The 21,834-nt window shown below is 39.7% G+C and overlaps 1 protein-coding gene across 1 annotated transcript in view; it reads left to right on the top strand.

Moving 5' to 3' along the window:
- The first annotated feature begins 356 nt into the window (after positions 1-356).
- The window catches only part of DPYSL3 (dihydropyrimidinase like 3), a 99,663-nt gene continuing 78,185 nt past the window's right edge, over positions 357-21,834 (top strand). Inside the window, exon 1 of the mRNA XM_012774184.3 lies at positions 357-908. Within this exon, the coding sequence (XP_012629638.1) occupies positions 528-908 (381 nt within the window). The 5' untranslated portion in view covers positions 357-527. The remainder of the gene's footprint in view (positions 909-21,834) is intronic.

Genomic DNA, 21,834 nt, shown 5'->3' with positions numbered 1-21,834 from the left:
CTGGTGCTTTGTGCGTGAGGGGGTCAGAAAGATTTGTGTTTGTGAGGTAAACTCGGGAGTTGGAGTGGGTGAGAGTGGGGTCTGTGCGCGGACGTGAGTCCAAGTTCTTGCGTGCGAACACGGAGACACCGGAATTGTGTGTAAGCGTGTGAAGTCCGGGGGGCTGCGGCGCGAGCGGGAAACGGGCGCGCGGCGTGCGTGCGCGCGCGCCAAGTTTGGGGCTGTGTGTGCGCCGGGCACCAGCGCCGCGCCAGCCCGGGCGGCCGCGGGAGGGCTGGGGGCGCGGGAGGTCCCGCGAGCGAGCCGGGCGCGCCGCTGCGCCGGGCCCCTGCGCCGCGCGCTCCCTGGCGCTCTGGCCCGCCGGCTCGCGGGGGACAGGCAGGAATCGGAGCAGCACTGCCGCCTCTGGCGCGAAGGCTCAGGCGCCTCCTCCCGCCCCGCTCACTGTGGCTCGGCGCACGCTGCCGGCGGCTGCCCTTTCCGCCTCTGAGGAAGAAAAGCTCTCGGGTCGCTGCCGCGCTTGAGCCATGGCCTCGGGCCGGAGGGGCTGGGACAGCTCCCACGAGGATGATCTGCCCGTGTACCTGGCCAGGCCGGGCACCACCGACCAGGTCCCGCGGCAGAAGTACGGCGGCATGTTCTGCAACGTGGAGGGCGCCTTCGAGAGCAAGACGCTGGATTTCGATGCCCTGAGCGTGGGGCAGCGGGGCGCGAAGACTCCTCGGAGCAGCCAGGGCAGCGGCCGCAGCGCGGGGAGCCGGCCGGGGGTCGAGGGGGACACCCCGCGCCGGGGCCAAGGCCGGGAGGAGAGCAGGGAGCCCGCGCCCGCGCCGCCCGCGCCCGCCGGGGTGGAGATTCGGAGCGCCACCGGCAAGGAGGTGTTGCAGAACCTCGGCCCCAAGGACAAGGTAAGGGGGCCCGGTCACTTCTCCGCCCGCCCGCGGTCCCTTCGCCAGCCCTGGCCGCCATGGCCCGGGCACAACTTTCTCCCGCTCACTTTGCACGGGGCCGGGGGACGCGGAGGAGGAAAAGGGCATCCTCCTCTGAGCATAGCGTGACCTCCTAGCCCGGACTCTGGACTCGCGCGTGTCCGCAGTCGCGGCATCTTTGTGCGCTCGCGGCAAGGGTGCGCCGCGTCCCCCATTCCTGCCGCCTTGCCGCACCCCTGGGCCATCCGTCCTGGGTGGGTGTGTCAGCCCGGCCATCCCGGGGAGGCTTAGGGGTTCCCGGCCCTGCTCTCCGCCTGAGTAACCCAACAGCACAATTGTCTTGACCTCCTCTGGCCCTAGATTAAACCGCAACCCGGGTCACCAGGGCGGAGGGCAAACTGATGGTGAGAAAATGGGGTCGTCTCCGTAGCGCCCGGAGGAAAGTACAGGATGGGCGGTCTCCCCTCGCACTCTTCGAACGTCGTTTCTGTCCCTGAAACTTTTGGGTGTGGAGCCACTAGACTAAACACCAGGATCTCTATGCTTCGCTTCTGCCCTAGCACACATTTCACATCTGTGTTTGTAAAGAGTGTATTCGTGTGTACGTATCTTGGCACAAGACCGGGTATCAGAGGGGTCCAGCTGCGTCTGCAAGAATAGCAGTGTATTTTTTTTAAATAGGCGAGGGTATTAAGGGTGCACATTAAACTAGCACGAGATGCAAATTCCCTCCTGCTCTTATGCCAAAGCCAATTTCTTCTGTATGTGTATTTTTTGAGAAACTCATGTCACACTGAACTGACTGAAGAGATGGTGTTGTAATCCAGCTGATTATTGTGTTTAATTCATAGGAAATCAGAGCTGTAGTTCAGAAAATTCAGGTCCTGGCAGGGCTGGAGGCTTCAAAGTTCAAACTGAAGCTTTTGAGTTGGGAAACAATAGTAATCAGATGTCCTCGCCCATGTCTAGGTAATGGCTACAAAATCCATCCGCATGTATTATTCTGCACTAATATCGTTGGGAATAATAACCTGAAATGGAAATGCCTGCCTCAGAGCAATTATAGTTAATGCTTATCCAGGTTTTTGTTGTTTTGCCATTAAAATGCAGTGAGCCAGTGAAAAGACAGCATACCACTCCACTCCTTGATTTTTGAAAGTTTAAACATACAAACCAACCTTGAACTACTGATACCACCAGGGAAAGTAAGTATTGAAGTTAGTGCTGTTTAAAGGTATCACTTAGGAAACAATGTTGGTGTCCCTTGGAATCACTCATTCAGTTTGGGATTTTACATCATCCTTTGAATGTGGGCTTCCTCTAGGCCTTGCTTGCACACCCTTTTAGGGAAAGTTTCTGATATTTTGGAAAGGCTTTGGCTGATTCCTAAACTGAAGAATAGCCCTCTAGAAAGGTCATTGCCTCTCTTTAGGTCTAACTTGATCAGTATTGAAATGTTCCTTTCTTGACTCCAAGGGATGGGAGCAGTGATGGAAAAGGTCGGTAACAATTGCTGTGAGTCAGTGCTATTCCCTTTGCTGGAACACCCTGATGCCTGATGTAAGTCAGATAATATGCCTGGTTTGCAAGACTGAAGAATGGTAACTTGAGAAAGGGAAAATGTTCCTCCTTGAAACCCAGCAATTCTCTCGTTTCTCCCCTTTTGCAAACCCTATACTTTTGGCTCCTAATTGAAAAATAATAATACAACCTAAACATCGGCAGGATTTCTAGTGCTACATGGTTATTTGTAAGTTCGGGCTTGCTGTCAGCTTCATCTAGGCCATGTTATTATCTCTAATTTGGTTGAATCACACTTTTAGAAGAGACCACAGAGGTTATCAAGTTCTGAACTTGATGATTATTTCCTTGAGGATACAGATTGAATGTTTGAATGTGTCTTTGTGGCTGGAATGCTTGGCACATTGGAGGTGCTCAGTAAATGTTTGATACATTAAACCTCCTTAATTAAGCCATCTTTTGCTACATGGATGGTACAAAATGATCATCTGGCTCCTGCTAAAATACTGCCATTGTCAGGGAGCTCACTACCTCATGAAGCAACTTTTGGACAACTTAGGCAAATTGCCCAAATTTGCCTATCTGTAGTTTCTACAAATAATTCTTAGTTATAACCTCTGGAAATATAGGAATAAATATGTTTCCTTATTCTGAGATATTTTAGTGATTTTTAGGTATGTGGGCTCTTATATCTGTCAGAAAAGGCTGGGTGATGCTACAGTAACAAACAACCCCGAAATCTCAGCAGCTTAATCAAACAATAACAGTGTATTTCTTGCTACTACTTGTTGAACATGGGTCAGCAGGGAAGTTCTGTTCATTGTTGTCATTCAGAGATCTAAACTGATGGATGCTCCATCTCTACACATCTGTGGTGGGAACAGTGTGTGGCAAGTTGTACACAGACTCTTAATCCCTCTCTGAAATGATGACCGTGATGTATATTCACATTTCATTGGCCAAAGAAAATCTTATGTCCATATCCAACTTCAAAGAAATTGGGGGAATGCAATCTTACCATGATCCGGTAAGACTAGAAATATTTGGCAAATAGCTCTAATATCTCTCCCAGATCTGGGGATATACTACTCGGGTGAAACCCGGCTAACCCTTACTAGGACTAGGCATGTAGCTTATAGCCTCTTTTTCTCAGTTTTCTCATCTGAAAAATAAGGATAATAGTGACTACTTTGCACATAATAAGTACTCAGTACATATTAGTTATTACTATTTCTCTTTAATTTTTATTGCTCTTTATATTTGAGGGCAGTTATCACGTTTTTCCCTAAATTTCTTTTTTAGCTTGTTATCCCATCTCTTCATCATTCTCTTTCATAAGCATTTCGCCATTCTGATTTCCTTTTCAGGATATATACTATATTTTGTAAATACTTTTCTGAAACTACAATGTCCAGGACTGAACATGGTGCTTCAGGTGGAATATGGCCGTGGCGAAGTGCATTAGGCGATTTAATTTTCTAGATTTATACATAATATATGCTTCTGTAATAGAAGATTACACTTAATAATTAAGTATCTGTGTCTTACTATTGTCTCCATAGTAAATTCTTCATCATTGAAGCTTTCAGAAACTTTTTTACATAAGCTACTGTTACGCCAGGATATCCCCATTCTATGCTATAGCAATTGAATTTAAAACAAAAAATTTAACTATATGATTTTATTTTTATTCCCGCTATAGTATTCATCACTATCTTAGCTCATCTTTCTATTATATAATAACAATTTTGAACCTTAACTCTATAACATTTCTATTCCCAGCTTTGTACCATTTGAAGATTTGATAGTATCACTTTTTGAGCCCCTTCTGTGTGCCTCTCATAAATATGTATTTTTTCTTTTTTTCCTCACAGAAAATGATTGTACAGATAAGGAAACTGAACATAAGAGATTCTGCATGGTTAGCCCCAAATCACATAGATAATAAAGGAGAGAGCCACAATTCAAACTCTGAGTTTTCTGACTCTAGAGTCCATGTTGTTTCCATACTAGGAGACTGCTTCTTTATTTTAATTTAACCAGCCTGAGCACTGTGTCAGCTCCTGACATATAATATAATGCAGGGTAAAGACAGATCTTCCTGCCACACCTCTAGAAACCTTCCTCCATCTTGCTACCAGCCCATTACTCAGGCAAACTTTGAGAGCAGTTGTTCAGCCTTTGAGAACATTTGCTGCAAAATCCTTAGTCTTCCAAGTTGATTGCAAAACTATCAGAAGACATTTTAAAAAATTGCCTTGATAAAATCAAAACATGCTTTGTCTCTAGCATACCTAATTATTAACTCCCATCTTAAAGAAATGCGTTTAAGAAATTATGAAGAGGTTAAATAACAAAAGGGTTGGGTAGAATAAAAATGTAAGAGTATCTCTAAGTTATACTTTAAATGCTAAGTTCCATGTTTAAAGTTACCATTGGGTGCTAATAGTATGGTTCTGAATTTACATCTAAACACCTTGTTAACTTATGTATTTAGATTTTCTCATGATAGGCATTCGTATTGCAAAAATCCTCTGGTTCACTCACACGAGTTTTTGTTTATAATTTTTGACAGTGTATAAAAAGCAATTTTAAGTGAAAGTAAATATTTTTCACCATTTCTCAAGATGCTTTTCCATGCACACAGTATTTTCCTAGCAGTAAAAAAATTACTCAGAGGAGGAGAATTATGATATATAGTCTGTTTGAAGCAAATGATACTACAGAGACTTTGTCATCCAGCAAAAACAAAGTAATGACGTTATGATTACGCAGGGATTTCATTGATAACTCCCTATCAGGAACGTTGGATCATTCATTTCTAGTTCCCTGCTTCCCACGTGGGCCACTTTTGTGCAAGATGTCTCCTTTATGAAGTCAGCAGGGGCTTTGAGTGTACAGAGAGAGACTTAGAAACAAATGAAATGTGGCTCTTACCTTTTTACCATTTGCCATTTGTCTTTTTTTGTCTTAGGCTAAAAGTTTTCAAAATGACTCAGAAATTGATGTTCTCCTCCTTACTCTGCACAAGGGAAGACAGCTGGAAATAAAATTCTAGGCTAAGAAAGTTCTCTGTAACCATTAGAATCCAAATCCTGGAGTGTAAATGAATTTTACAAGGCTACTCTGACAAATGAAAGTTTGTAACTAGGGGAGGAGAAAGGCCTCCTGCTCACCTGGCCCTCAGGCAACACTTGAAACTGGGAGTGTTTCCTTACCTAAACTTGGAAGTGTTTGAAATCCTTCAGAGCTTTGGTTTAGTTTGACAGTAGGCATTTGAGGAACATTAAAAAACAGTGCCTTCTGAGTAATGCTGCGATTGGCAGAGTTCCCTAAAAGTAATGGTCCCTGGAGACAGGGTTTTGCTGACAGCTCTTGTAAGTAAGGTTTAAGATGGGCCAGAGCACTGTCTGTGATGTTTTCTGTTGGTGACTGCTATAGCTGATTCTCTTTGTGATTAATTTCTACTGGGCATTTCCCTACGAATGTTTCTATGAGACAGGGAATAAAGCTTACTAGGAGTAGGAAATCTGGCTAAGGAGAACACAATCTGTGACTGCAGGCTCGGTCGTCCATTTTCAGGAGGAGGCAGAAGGTCCATTTAGATGTGTAAGCACTTTTTAAATTAAGCTTCTAAGAAAATGTAATGTTAAAATATATCTATACTCTTAACATGGAATCACAAGGCGTTCAAAAAACAGTTCTACTCCATCAAAGAACAATGAGATTAGCAAAAAAGAAAACAAAATAAAACAAAATTGGGTAAAATATTAGCAGTCTCAGCTTCCAGACCCAACCTTTTACCTGCTGTGTAACTAATATTTCTCCAAATCACGTAGATAATCACATAGATATTTCCCTTCTCTTTGAGCCGTAGTTTCCTTCATTCTAAAACGTAGGGGCTGGACCAGATGGTCACGATGGTAATGGTCTATAGACTTCTTTTTTTTTGAGACAGAGTCTTGCTTTGTTGCCCAGGCTAGAGTGAGTGCCATGGCATCAGCCTAGCTCACAGCAACCGCAATCTCTTGGGCTCAAGCAATCCTACTGCCTCAGCCTCCTGAGTAGCTGGGACTACAGGCATGCACCACCATGCCCGGCTAATTTTTTCATATATATTAGTTGGCCAATTAATTTCTTTCTATTTGTAGTAGAGACGGGGTCTCGCTCTTGCTCAGGCTGGTTTCGAACTCCTGACCTCGAGCAATCCACCCGCCTCGGGCTCCAGAGTGCTAGGATTACAGACGTGAGCCACCGTGCCAGGCCTCTATAGACTTCTTGATCATACATCTTTATCCAAAAATTTTTGGAGTATGCTTCATATTCCTTATATGTATATGTCTATGTGTATACACATATATGTAAACACATGTGAATATGTATAAATTATATACAAAAATATATTAATATCTTATGACTGTCATAAAATGCAAATCTAAAATATAAACTAAAAAAAGCAGAAATATCATTAAAAATATATACATCCTGATTTTTTTTTTTTACTTTATCCCAGTGGCTTGTCTTGCCCAACCAATTGGATAAGTGCTTAGAAGTCTGTATCTGTAGACTAAACATATAATAATCAATTGTTCTAACATTATAGTCTGAGTTCTTCATTGATATAAGCCCTTTTATTGAACAGCTCCAAGAGAAAGTTCAGAACTCTTGAAGGCTTGTGATGAAGTTATAGACCAGGTGTTGGTCGGTGCTCAATGCTGTTTGTGAAATTTGTGTGCACTTTGGGCCAATAGGTTGTGGCAAACAAGGTAGTTCCCAAATCTCCCTTCACCCACTGATAGTTTTCTTTACTCATTTATTCAAAAAGCATTTATTAGGGCTCAGCTATATAGGTACACAATTAAAAACAAATGTTTAACAACAAAGATGTGCCAAACAGTTCAACAATAGGAAAACATAAACTGCATTTCCTCATAATCTTCTGGAGAAAACTGCCATTAACCCAATGGTGGTGTATTTTATTTCTATGTGTGTGTGTGTGTGTGTGTGTGTGTGTGAGAGAGAGAGAGAGAGAGAGAGAGAGAGAGAGAGAGAGAGAGAGAGAACACATGCACTTTTTTCCCAAAAGTGGGAAGATGCATTATTTCTGTGTTTAAACTGTTTTTTTACCACTTGCTATTATCTGAATGTTTGTATACCCCCAAATTTATATGTTGAAATCCTAACCCCCAACATGATGGTACTGATTAGGTCATAAGGGTGGAGCCTCATGAATGGGATTAGTGTCCTTATAAAAGAGGTCCCAGAGAGCTGGTTTTACTCCTTGCACCATGTGAGAACACAGCTAGAAATGCCATCTATGAGCCAAAAGGTGGCCTTCATCAGACACTGAATCTGCCTTGATCTTGGACTTCCTAGTCTCCAGAACCGTGAGAAATAAATTTCTGTTATTTATAATTCACCCAATTTATGGTATTTTGTTATAGCAGCCTGAACAGACTAAGATACCACTTTTTAAAAAATTAAAGAAGCTCTAAGTTTTGGAGCAGTTTTAGGTTCACAGTGAAGTTAATTGGAAGGTACAGAGAGTGCCCACGTACCCTGTCTCCACCTTCACTATTAACACCACACACCAGAGTAGTACATTTGTTAAAATTGGTGAATTTCTATGTTGACACACCATTGTCACCCTAAGTCCATACTTTACATTAGGGTTCATTTTTGGTGGTGTACATTCTATGGATTTCGAAAAATATTATATATAATGACACGTATCTACCATTGTAGTATCTTACAAAATAGTTTCACTGCCATAAAAATCCTCTATGCTCTATTCATCCCTCCCTCCCCCCAACCCCTAGCAACTACTGATCTTTTTACTTTCTCTATAGTTTTGTCTTTTCCATAATACCATATAGTTGGAATCATACAGTATGTAGGATTTTCAGATTGGCTTCTTTCATTTAGTAATATGCATTTAAGTTCCTTCCATCTCTTTTCATGGCTTGATAGCTCCTTTCTTTTTAGTGCTGGATAATATTCCATTGTCAGGATGTACCATGGTTTATCTATTTGCTCACCTACTAAAGGACATTTTAATTGCTTTGAAGTTTTGGCAATTATGAATAAAGCTGATGTAAATATCCCTATGCAGGTTTTTGTGTGAACGTAAGTTTTCAATTAATTTGGGTAAATAACTAAGGAGCATGATTGCTGGATCCTATGGTTGAAGGTATGTTTAGTTTTGTAAAAAACTGCCAAATTGTCTTCCAAAATGGCTGTACCAACTTGCATTTTCACTAGCAATGAAGGAGAGTTCCTGTTGCTCAACATTTTTGTCAGCGTTTGCTTTTGTCAGCATTCTAGATTTTGACCATTCTATTAGGTGTGTAGTGATATCTTATTGTTATTTTAATTTGTAATTCCCAAATCGTGTATGATATGGAACATCTTTTTATATGCTTACTTGCCATCTGTATATCTTCTTTGGTAAGGTGTCTGTTATGTTCATTTGTCCATTTTAACAATCCGGTTGTTTGTTTTCTTATTTTTGAGTTTTAAGAGTTCTTTATGTATTTCAGATAACAGTCTTTTATCATATGTATCTTTTGCAAATATTTTCTTCCAGTCTGTGGATTGTCTTCTCAGTCTCTTGACAATTTTTATAGAGCACAAGTTTTTAATTTCAATGTAGTCCAGGTTACCAATTATTTATTTCATGGATTGCACTATTGGTGTTGTATCTAAGAAGTCATCACTATACCTAAGGTCATCTATGTTCTCTTCTATGAGTTTTATAGTTTTGTGTCTTACATTGAGGCCTATGATCCATTTGGAGTTAATTTTTGTGAAGGGTGCAGATCTGGGTTTAAGATTCATTTTATTGCACATGGATGTCCAGTTGTTTTAGCACCATTTGTTGGAAAAATTTTCTTTGCTTCATTGTATTACCTTTGAAAAATCAATTGATTATATTTATGTGGGTCTGTTGCTGGGCTCTGAATTCTGCTCCATGTACTTATTTGTTTATTCTTTCACCAGTATCACACTGTCTTGACTGCTGGAGATTTCTTTTAAGTCTTGAAGTTGAGTAGTATCGGTTTTCGGATTTTGTTCTTCTCCTTCAATATTGGCTTTTTTTGTTTTTGTTTTTTGTCTCCACATGAACTTTAGAATTAGTTTGTCAATATCACTAATTCTGGTTGGAATTGTGTTGAATCTATAGATCATGTTGGGAAGAACTGAAATCTCGACAATATTGAACATTCCTATTCATAAGCATGGAATATTTCTCCATTTATTTAGTTCTTTGATATCTTTCATCAGAGATTTCTAGCTTTCTCCTTGTGGATCTTGCACCTATTTTGTTAAATTTATACCTAACTATTTCATTTTCAGGGTGCTAATGTAAATGGCTATGTGTTTTAATTTCAAATTCAACTTGTTCAATGCTAGTATATAGGAAAGCAATTGGCTTTTGTATACTAATCTTGTATCCTGCAACTTTGCTATAATTGCTTATTAGTTCCAGGAGGGCTTTTTTTGTTAGGTCAGTTCTTTTGGATTCTCATTTATTTGTTTGTTTATTTATTTAGAGACAGGGTCTTGCTCTATTGCCCAGGCTAGAGTGCAGTGGTCTCATCATAAGTCATTGCAACTTTAGACTCCTTGACTTGAGAGATCCTCTTGCCTCAGCTGCCCAAGTAGTGGGGACTATAGGCACATGCCACCATGCCTGACTAATTTTTCTATTTTTTTGTAGGGACAGGGTCTCACTCTTGTTCAGGCTGAGATCAAACTCCTGGCCTCAAGTGATCCTCCCACCTCAGCTTCCCAAAGTGTTAGGATTGCAGCTCTTTTGGATTTTCTACATAGGTGATCAGGTCATCTTCAGAGAAAGTTTGTTTGTTCCCTCCCAGTGTGTATGACTTTTATTTCCTTTCTTGTATGACTTCCAGTATGATAAAGAAAAGCAGTGGTGAGATGGTGTATCTTTGCCTTGTTCCTGATCTTAGTGGGAAAGCTTTGAGCTTCTTACCATTAAGTATGATGTTAGCTGTAGGTTTTTTGTACACATTCTTTATCAAATTGAGGATGTTCCCTTCTATACCTAGTTTTCTGAGTTTTTATCACTAGTGGATGTTGGATTTTGTCAGATACTTATTCTGCATCTATTGATACAATCCTGTGATTTTTCTTCTTTAGCCTGTTGATGTGATGGATTATATTAGGTGTAACATGATGTGATGGATTCTCAAATGTTGAATCAGCCTCACATATCTGGGATAAACCCCCTTGGCCATGGTGAAAACTTTTTGTATACATTGTTGAATTTGATTTGCTTATATTTTGTTGAGGAATTTTGCCTCTCTGTTCATGAGAGATATTGGTCTGTAGTTTGATTTTCTTGTAATGTTTTTGCCTGGTTTGGGTATGATGATAATGTTGGTCTCATAGAATGAGTTACAAAGTATTTTCCTCTGCTTCTATCTCAGGGAGAGATTGTAGAGAGTAAGTATAATTTCTTTCTTAAATATTTGATAGAATTCACTAGTAAATCCATCTGGGCCTGGTGTTTTCTGTTTTGGAATATAATTATCAATTCAGTTTCTTTAATAGATATAGGCTTACCTATTCAGATTTCCTATTTCTTCTAGTGTGAGTTTTGACAAATTGTGCCTTTCAAGGAATTGGTCCACTTTATGTAATTCATCAAATCTGTGAATATAAAGTTGTTCATAATATTCCATTAGTATTCTTTTAATAATCCATGAGATCTATAGTGATGTCCCTCTTTCATTTCTGATATTAGTAATTGGCATCTTGTCTCTTTTTCTTAGTCTGGCTAGAGGCTTATCAATTTTATTGATCTTTTCAAACAACCAGTTTTTGGTTTTGTTGATTTTCTCTATTGATTTCCTGTTTTCAATTTTATTGATTTTTGCTCTAATTTTTATTATTAGAAAAGAAATTTATTTTATTACTTAAAAAGAAAAAATCTTTTCTTTTGCTTACTTTAAATTTAATTTGCTTTTATTTTTCTAGTTTTTTAAATTGGAAGGTTAGATTATTGATATTAGATCTTTCTTCTTCTCTAATATATGCATTCAATCCAATAAATTTTCCTCTGAGCACTACTTTAGCTGCATCCCACAAATTTCGATAAGTTGTGTTTTCATTTTTCTTTGGTTCAAAATATATTTTTAACAATTTCTTCTTTGACCCAAGTGCTATTTAGAATTATATTGTTTATTCTCTAAGTATTTGGGAATTTTTCATATTTCTCTCCTTTATTGATTTCTAGTTTAATTCCATTGTGATCTGAGAGAAGACATTGTATAATTTCTTTTCTTTTGCATATATTAAGCTGCATTTTATGGCCCAGAATGTGGCCTGTGTCTGGTGATTATTTCATCCATGCTTCAGAAGAATGTATAATCTACTGTTGTTGGATGAAGGAATGTATAGATGTCTATTATTTCCAGTTGATTGACAGTGTTGTTTCGTTCAACTATATCCTTACTAATTCCCCATGTATTGTATCTGTCCATTTATGTTAAAGTCTTCAGCTATCATAATGGATTAATCTATTTCTCCTTACAGTTCTTTTAGGTTTTGCCACATGTATTTTGATGCTTTGTTATTAGGCACATACATATTGAGGATTGTTATGCCTTCTTGAGGAATTAACCCCTTTATCATTAAATGATGTCCCTCTTTATTTCTGATAACTTTTCTTGCACTGAGGTCTACTCTGTCTGAAATTAATGTAGTTACTCACATTTTATTTTGATTACGGTTAGCATGATGTGTCTTTCTTTATCCCTTTACTTTTAATCTCTCCCTTTATAGTTGAAGTGTTTTTTTTTTTCTTGTAGTTAACATATAGTTGGTTCTTGATTTTTGATCTACTTTGACAATTTCTATCTTTTAATTGGTATATTTGGAATCATTGACATGTAAGGTGATTATTGATGTAGTTGGATTAGTATCAATCATTTTTATTAACATATTCTATTTGTTGTCCTTGTTCTTTCTAGTTTTGTCTTCCATAGTGTTCCTTCCTTTTCTGGTTTTAATTAAGCATTTTATATGATTCTATTTCCTCTCCTTTCTAAGCATATCAATTATACTTTTTAAAAAACTTTTTAGTGGAGACCTTATAGTTTTCAATATATATTTACAACTAACCAAATCTGCTTTCAAACAGTGCTATACCAATTCATAGGTAGTAGAATTACCTTATAATGATACAATATTCCTAATTCATCCCTCCCATCTCTTATATCTTTACTTTCACTCATTTCAATTATACATAAGCATATATATTTACATAAGTATACATAATTAAATACATCATTGCTATTATTACTTAGAATAAATTTACCTGTTAGATCTATTAAGAATAAGAAAAATGAATTTTTTGTTTTACCTTCACTTATGTATTCTCTGATCTTCTTTCTTTCCTTATGTATATCCAAGTTTCTGACTTACATCATTTTCCTTCTCTCAGAAGAACTTCTTTAGACATTTCTTGCCAGACTGCTCTACTGGAAACAAAGTCTCTCAATTTTTGTTTGTATAAGAAAGTCTTCGCATCTTCTTCACTTTTGAGGGATGATTTCACAGGGTCAGAATTCTAGTTTAGTGTTTCTTTGTCTCTCAATAATTGAAATGTTTCACTCCACTCTCTTCTGGTTTTTGAGAAGTTGGATAAAATTCTAATGTTTGCTCTTCTATAGTTAAGGTGCTTTTTTCCTCTGGCTTCTTTTAAGATTTTTTCTTTATCTTAAATTTTCTGAAGTTTGAATATGATATGCCTAGGTGTTGTTTTTTCATTTGTTTGTTTTTGTTTTTTGACATTGATCCTACTTGTTGTTCTCTGGGCTTCCAGGATCTGTGGTTTAGTGTCTGACATTAATTTTTGGGAAACTCTCGGTCATTATTGCTTCAAATATTGCTGCTGTTTCTTTCTCTCTTTCTTTCAGTATTTCCATTATGCATTTTACATCTTTAATTGTCCTGAAGTTCTTGGATATTCCATTCTGGTCTTTGTTCAGTCTTCTTTTCTCCTTGTTTTTCAGTTTCAAAAAGTTTCTATTGTTATATCCTCAAGCTCAGTCACTCTTTCCTTAGCTGTGTCTATTCTACTTATGAACCCACCGAAAGCACCTTTCATTTCTGTTGCAGTGTTTTTGATGTCTAGCATTACCTTTTGATTCTTTTTTAGAAATTCTATATCTGCTTACCTTATTCATCTGTTCTTGCATATTGTCTACTTTTTTTTCTTATTAAAACCCTTAGCATATTAATTGTGGTGTTTCTAGTTTCCTGTTCTGATATTTTGAACATTCCTGCCATATCTAACTCTGGTTCCGATGCTTGTTTAGCCTCTTCACACAGTGTTTTTTTGCCTTAGTGTACCTTGTAATTTTTTGTTGAAAGGTGAGTATGATGTACTGAGTAAGAGGGACTCTAGTAAATAGGTCTTTAGTAATATACTGGCTTTTATAGGCCTCTGATTAGGTCTCAGTCTTTTGGGGAGCCTATTTCCCTGGACTGTGAACTTCACAAGTGTTCCTCAGTATTTACCCCACCCGTACCTGGTCCAGGATAGCGGAAGTGTGCTGGAGTTGTGTATTTCCCATTCCCCACTGGAAGGCTAGAGCCGGATAGAGTTGGGTATTCTCTTGTCCCCCTAGTAGGTTAGCTTCTCATAAAACCCCAGGAGCTTAGGCTCTGGAAACATAGTTTCTCCACAGGACACATCTTGTTCATGTGAACAGAATACTCTGATATATTTCAAAATGGTTCCTTTCCCTTTCCCCTACCTGAGGCAGAAGGGGATTTTTCTCCAGAGTATTCCCTGTGAGGACCTGGTAGAGCTGTTGGAGGTAAAACTCACAAAAGTGTGGAGGGTCTCCCTTTGACTAGGTGCCTCTGGAGTTTTTAACTCTCAGAGTTGTCCATACTCATCCTCCAGCAATGAATCAATGACAGTTCAGCTTTTCCTACCCTAGCCTGGTTCCTGTGGAAGTTTCTGCTTATGGATCTCTGCTTGGGTATGTGTGATTCTCTGTATCTGCCTGTCTGTCTGCCCAATTTCTGGGGAATCAGTTTGCTCTTTGACCTCACTTGTCTGTCGGATCTAAGAAGAGTCATTGATTTTTCAGTTGGTTCAGCATTTTACTTGTTACGACAAAGTAATGACTTCTAGGCTCCTTACATGCCAGACCAGAAACCCTAAACTATTTTTAAACCTCAGTTATTATGATGTCTTTACAAAGCATCAGAGATTTTCTAAAGCATAATTTACGATGGCTATCTGGTACTCTATTATGATGTGTCACATATTTAATTACTAATTCCTTTTAATTGGATATTTATGTTTTTATTTTCAGTTTTGATTTCATATTTACTGTCTCTTCTTTTGTTATTATAAGCAAGGAGGTGGCAAACCTTCTAGATAAATCTTTGTACACATTTATTTCGTCACCATTTTTCAATGAAAAATCCTACAAATGGCTGAATGTGGTCATTTTCATGCTCAGGAACACTGAGCTTGAGATGGATATTTCCTACTTGAAACTTCAGGTTCAAGACTCCAGGTATACAAAGCCAGGCGAGCCTTTTATATAAATTCTGTAAGAAAGAAGAGAGTGCAGCCTGGGATGGAAGAAACATTAAATGGCCCAAATTATTCAACAGTAGATGAGATTCAGGGGCCATAAGAGCCAGGTAAGTGGAGATAAAGTAAAAAAAGTGGGAAGAGGAAGAATTTTAAATCTTAGCTGGAGGTAAAAACATGAAAAGAAAGGAAGCTGAAGTTGTAAAAGGAGATCTAACTAAAAGAACAGAATTTTTCTCTACCAAAGTTTCCTCAATAATCTCTTGGAATTTTACTTTCCCCTGAGTTTGGAGCACAAATATGAGCTTCAAGAGATATGTTCTAATGAAATATTACTTCTATAAAGTACTTATTTATGTAAGACAGTGATGTCTTTAATCCTCATGACAACTCTACAAAATAGGTATTAACATCCAGATAATCTAGAAGAGACACTGAGTCTCAGAGACTTTATTCAGGTTCCTATAATCATATAACTAGAAATGGACAAAGTCAGGATTTAAGCCCCAGGACTGTCTGATTGCTTTCTGTATGCCACTGTGCTGTTCTTTTCTGGTGTTGTGGCAGCTAAGCATCAGTACTGAATGGGAACCAGCACCTAGAACTGGCTTGACTAAGAGAAAGATCCAAAATTAAATATCTACCAGAGGGCATTTCTGAAGAGTGAGAACGTGGGTCTCACGGAATCAAAATAGGAAATCAGAATTTGGTCAAGTCCGAAAGGTGACCACAGTAGCTATAGCAGAAAACGTGAGAAGCTATGAAGCACTAGAAAGAGGCCAGGAGATAGAGCAAGGGAAGGAAGAAGTGGACAGGGACTTAGACAGTTGTCACAATATGCCCAAGTGCCTAATCATAATTTTTATTGACTGCTTTGGCTTGCTCGTGCGTCAGCCTCATTTAAAGACACCCCCTAAGGGCAGAAAGTATTCAAACGACGGCAGCACAGATAGGGCTCAAATCTAGGTCTCCATGATTATGGAGCCTAACATACCACGATTCTAGATGGTCTTCACGGAGGGCAGAACCACTTGGTTTGTTTCCAAGAAGCTAGATTATGTCTAAAGAGGAAAGATATAATGCCTATGTTGGGTTGGGAGTGGGCTAGGAAGGGGCTTTTTTGCTCTGGGTAGTATTCCCACATCCTGCCACTTGGATAGAAACAAATAAAGCCAGTGACATGGAATGTTGTATGATAAATGGATATCGAATGAGAAGGGAAAAAATATAGTTAATGAATGATGATATCTCAAAGAATTGGTGGGGAGGGAAGACTGTATCTACAGATAGAGTTTTCTCCTACACACCACCCGCAGAGAGTCAGGAAGCCAGACTGTGGTACACTAAGGGAAGATTTTAGTAAGACTACAGGGTGGGGAGTGGGGAGTTCAAAATAGATGTGAGGGTTTGAAATGAAGGCATTGTATCTGGCAATGTATGTAGTCAACTAACAGATCGCAAATAAAGGGTGAGATGTCTCTCAATTATCTAGAATAGGAGTCTGTAAACTTTTTCCCTAAATCACCAGATAGGAAATATTTAGGCTTTGCAGACTATGAGGTGTGTCTATTCCAACTACTCAACTCTGTGTAGCAAAAGCAGCTGTAGACAATATGTAAATGATGGCTGTGGCTGTGTGCCAATAAAACTTTGTTTACAAAAACAGTGGTGGGCTGGATTTGGCCCATGGGCGGTTTGTTTGAATACACGAAAAGGGGCACAGGTGTATGTGTGTTTGTATATGTGCAGGTGTGAGTGGCAGAGTCATAGCAACTTTTCAATATGAAACGATTCAGAAATTTGAGGTAGACATAGTAACCAAGCAAAACAATCTGAAAGGCTCAGACACACTTGGTCGCCTTTCAGGATGCCTGAGATTGGAGGAGGAAATTAAAAATAAATACATTCTCTGACACTAAAGAGGAGAACAATGCAAGATATTCAGAGAATGTAAATTTATGTAGTGGAGGCAAGGCTTGTTGAAGAACAAAGACAGGAGAAAGGGGGAGGTGGAAGAGGATAATCTGGAAATGACAGTGGGAAAGAAACAAATATAGGAAGTAGGAGTGATTTGAAAGAAGGTCAAGCTTAAAGTAAAGCTTTGCTGGAGGCTAGTAAAAGGAAAAGTGGAAAGGCAGCAAACAGCCCAAAAAAGAAGAGATATAATAATGGAAAAGAAGGCCTCTTGGAGTCGTCAATCAGATGTGGCACTGTTAAGAGAATGGGGAGAATGATGAGGCTCACTCACCCTTCAGACACGTCAACAGATTAGGTATATGGAGTTTGGGGGTGGAAATAACGGCTTGTCCAATAAAAGTATGGTCAAGAATTTGCAGGGAAAGGGTACACTTGGGAGGGTGAGTTGATTACCTTTCAGGAGATGTGTGCTCACCATTCAGGAAATCTGACTTGCTGACCTACAGCTCAGGAATTCAGCCTGGAAGAGGCATTCAGTGAGAGTCAATGGCTCTCTATTTGCTCTTTTGTTCATTTATTCTTTCACACATTCATGGGCCCAACAGGTATTTACTGAGCATCTACCATGACCCTTTTCAGGGTCAACAGCAGTCCAAGATCTATCAGGTACTTGAAGGGATTCTGTTAAAGAAGTGATGGCAATTTCAAAAATGGGCCCTCAGGAGGACACCCTGGGCCTTGTTCAGGCCAGAGAAAGAGAAGGCAGAGAACTGATATTCACGAAAAGATCTCTCCATCATCAGTCACACGGCAGAGACTGTAGATAGTAGAAGTAGACTGTAGAATCTCAGAGCTAGAAGTAATTTCAAAGATCGTTTTTTTTTTCACCCCATAACTTCACAAATAGGGAAACTAAGGCTTTGCGAGGGGAATAAGGTTGAAAAATAAAAAAATTGTTGAGCATTTATTATATGCCAGGCACTGTTTTTTTTTAAATTGTGGTAAAATACACATGACATAAAATTTACCTTTTTAGTCATTTTAAAGTACAATTCAGTGGCTTTAAGCACGTTTACAATATTGTACAATCATCACCCACAAGTATCTAGTTTCAGAACTTTTCCATCACCCCAAAGGAAAACTCTGTACCCATCAATCAGTCATCACCCCCTATTCCTCCCTCCTCTTAGCATCTAGCAACTACTAATCCTATTTCTATGGATTTACCTAGTCTAGATATTTCATATAAACAGAATCATACTATAGGTGCCCTTTTGTATTTGGCTTCTTTCACTTAGCATAATGTTTCCAAGGTTCATCCATGTTGTAGCATGTGTTGGTGATTTATTCCTTTTTAAGACTGGACAGATATTCCATTGTATGGATCTATCAGATTTTGTTTATCCACTTATTAGCTGATGGACATTGGATCCTTTCCCCTTTCTGGCTATTGTGGATGGTGCTGTGTCAGACACTTTTTAAAGCACTTTACATTTATTAATTTCTGTTTACAAAAACCCTTGGAAGGAGGTACTACAATATATTCTTTTTTCAGATGAGAAAAGAAAAGTTAGGTAACTTTTCCAAGTCACACAATTAGGAGAAGGGGGGTGGGGAGGTGGAGCTAAGACCCAGACTTCTTCCCAGCCCACCGCTCTTTACGCCCTACCCCCAGCTCAGCTGTGTAAGGGCAGGGCTGCCACCCGTTCCTGTGTGCTTTGCTTCAAGGTCCACCACAGATGCCTGTGCCAACTATATTTGGAGTAAATTAGTTGAATTGAATTTCACTGCTGAATAATACATAGGAAACAAAAGGGAGGACTAGAGGTTACTCATAAAAAGTCACCCTATGCATTTTAATAGTAAATATATGAAACATCTGAAATACTCGGTAACAAGATGTTGTAAATAAATTATGGCATATTCAGATGACAGAATACTACAGAGCCATTAAAAATGACACTGTAGGAGAATAATATTGTGAGAAAGTGTTCCTGGTTTATTTAGTCCCACAGCCCTCTGAAGGGTAAACCAACCTGAGGTAGAGAGAAATTAAATAACCTGCCCAAGGCTGAGCACAGTGGCTCATGCCTGTAATCTTAGCACTCTGGGAGGCCAATGTGGGAGGATCACTTGAGCTCAGGAGTTTGACACCAGCCTGAGCAAGAGCGAGACCCGTCTTTACTAAAAATAGAAAAATGAGCTGGGTGTGGTGGTGTATGCCTATGGTCCCAGCTGCTCAGGAGGCTGAGGCAAGAGGATCACTTGAGTCCAGGTGTTTGAGGTTGCTGTGAGCTACGATGACACCACTGCACTCTTCCCAGGGTAATAGAGCAAGACTGTTTCAAAAAAAAACAAAAACAAAAACAAAAAAAAACAAAGGAAAAAAAACCTGCACGAGCTTAAACAACTCACAAAGCCAGAACTCTGTCTAAATCCCCAAACCCATACTGTTAGCCACAATCAGAAAATTAAATGGACCTTTTACAAAATCTTAGCTTCAGTAAGACAGATAATAGGTGACTGGTGTTTTTCTTCTCTTTCTTCAGCCCCATTTTCCACGTTGCTTACGATGCCATGCATTACTTTTGCAATTGAATAACAGCAGTGCAATTTCTCTTACAGAGAAGAGATTTCTGTTCAAATCAACCTGAAAATATAGTTGACTGAAAAAAGAGATTCAACCTCTCATTGGCCATAAGAAACGTAAAAATATAAAAAATATTGCCCACAGCAAAAGGAAGGAAGTATGCTGGAAAGAAACAAGAGGTATAGTTTTGTGGTTCCTTTCTCTACCCTTTCAACATTTGGGAACCATTAATGGATGCTGACCACTTCTTTTCCCTAAATAAGCATTTCTACTTCCCAATTCCTTGCAAAGGTCTTGTGTGACATGGCAGAAGTTGGAAGCATTCAGTTATGTAAGTTATATGCCTCAATTTTCTAACCCCCGTCCAAAATTTTAGTTTGCTTTCATTTCTGAATATTATAGTGAGCCTTTGCTTGGGGTGGGATTCTGTCTACACTGTGTAGTTTCCCCAGAGGATGTGAGAAATAACCTTTCTTCATATTGTTAATACAAGAACAATATCAGTTTGTTATTGTCTGTTACTGTTGATAGGAAGAACTCCATGAAAACCAGTCATTGTCTCTAAGGACTCAGGTTGTTGATATTTAATTCCAAATTTCCCCTTTCAAGTCCCGTCTCCTCATTCAGTCAGCAGTGATGTGGCTCCACAATAGCTGTAATATTGTCATAATTTCCATAGAAACCATCTGCAAAGCTGCAAACACAGGATTACACCCTCCCTGCAGGCTGAGGCAGGAAGGCCAGATGGACTATGAAGGGGAAAGGCCCTCAGTGAGACATAAATCACTGGGTGAGGGGGAGGACGGTGGGGGAGGAAACTACTTTAGGAGGAAAAATTGTGTTTGGTGCAGTCTTTGCCGCAGGGTAAAAATTCCCGAATGAAGTGGCCAGGAGTGCGGGCTCCTTTCCAAGGCCAATGTCTGGGCCTGATTACTTGCTGGGACCCTGGTGCTAATGGGGCTGGAGACAGATTTCTTCCTATGTGGGCTGCTGATTTCACAGGTCATCAGCCACAGACAGACAGACACACAGACATAAGATCCTGGTCAACCCCTGTGCCTATGAAGATAGGGACAGAAAGTGCCATGTACTGCCACTCCTGTGAGCTTGCCTGGACCCTTCACATGAATAGCTCATTGGACCTTCATGTTTTCCCTGAGGGGAAGATATTATTCCTATTTTACAGATGAGGTAACTGAGCTATGCTTACTCCTTCTCCTTAGATCTCAGCTTCTTCTTAAGTGTTTCCAGGGACCTTTCTCTGGGCCCTGAAAGCTGGGTGAGGGGCAGCTGTGTGCTTCTGAATGCACCTCTGTTTGGTACTTATTATTCTATATTATAAATATTTGTTAACCTCTTTCCTGCTAGCCTGGGATTCCTTTGCCAACAATGCCCTTAGCACCTAACACAGGGTTGACTCAGAGTAGATGCTCAATGTATATGTTTGAGTAAGTGAATGAATGAATAAGAAAGTGTCAGTAATTCATTCAAAATCTATCTTTTCCGCAGTTGTATGCCTGAGAGCACAGTGCCTGGCACAGACAGACCCTCATTAAACATTTGAATGAAACAGCGAATGAATGAACATCAGCCAGCTTACTACATGCTGTATCAGGGAGTCACACAAAGCCTTTCTGACTTCACACAAAGTTGCATTAGCTAGCAGGAGGTCATTGTCATGTCTGGCCAAGTAATTCAAAGTGTGTGGCTTCCCGTTAGTGACTTGCCACTGTTTGCTTTTAGAAGTACCTCTCATTATATAACAGCTCTTACACTTATCTGAGGCTACCCTTTGCCTGGTACAAAGGACACTTGCCTAAAAGCCAGGAGAGTAAGGGTGAGACAGTTCTTTCACTCACTGTGTAAATTTGGTCAAATCTTTTCACCTTTCTGGGCCTTAGTTTCCCCATTTTACTTGAGTTAAATATGAGATTTTCTAGGAGCACCCCATCCCTTTTTTAAAAAAATCAGAAGTAATCTTATGCTTAATCTAAGTAAAAGTGGAACCTCTTGAATAGAGACTCCTCCGGCCTTCCCTCATGTACCCGACCCTACCCCTTGGTAACCTCTGAGGAAGCTCAGTGGAAAACGAGATCCCTGGTGAACGCAGTTTAGAATCCACTAGGATAGATTATATTTAAGGCCTTTCTGGTTCTAAAGATCAAGAGGTCTAGAAATATGGGCATTGAGCTCCACAAATTATGTAGCCAGTCTGAGCAGATGGTATGTGCCACCTATCCTTGGAGATGAATGGGCATGGGATTTGGGGTCATTCTTTCTGATTTTTGAAC

Source organism: Microcebus murinus, chromosome 21 (assembly GCF_040939455.1).
Source record: "Microcebus murinus isolate Inina chromosome 21, M.murinus_Inina_mat1.0, whole genome shotgun sequence".
NCBI classification, from domain to species: domain Eukaryota; kingdom Metazoa; phylum Chordata; class Mammalia; order Primates; family Cheirogaleidae; genus Microcebus; species Microcebus murinus.
Note: the sequence above shows the minus strand (reverse complement) of the source record. Positions and strands in the feature narration are given on the sequence as shown.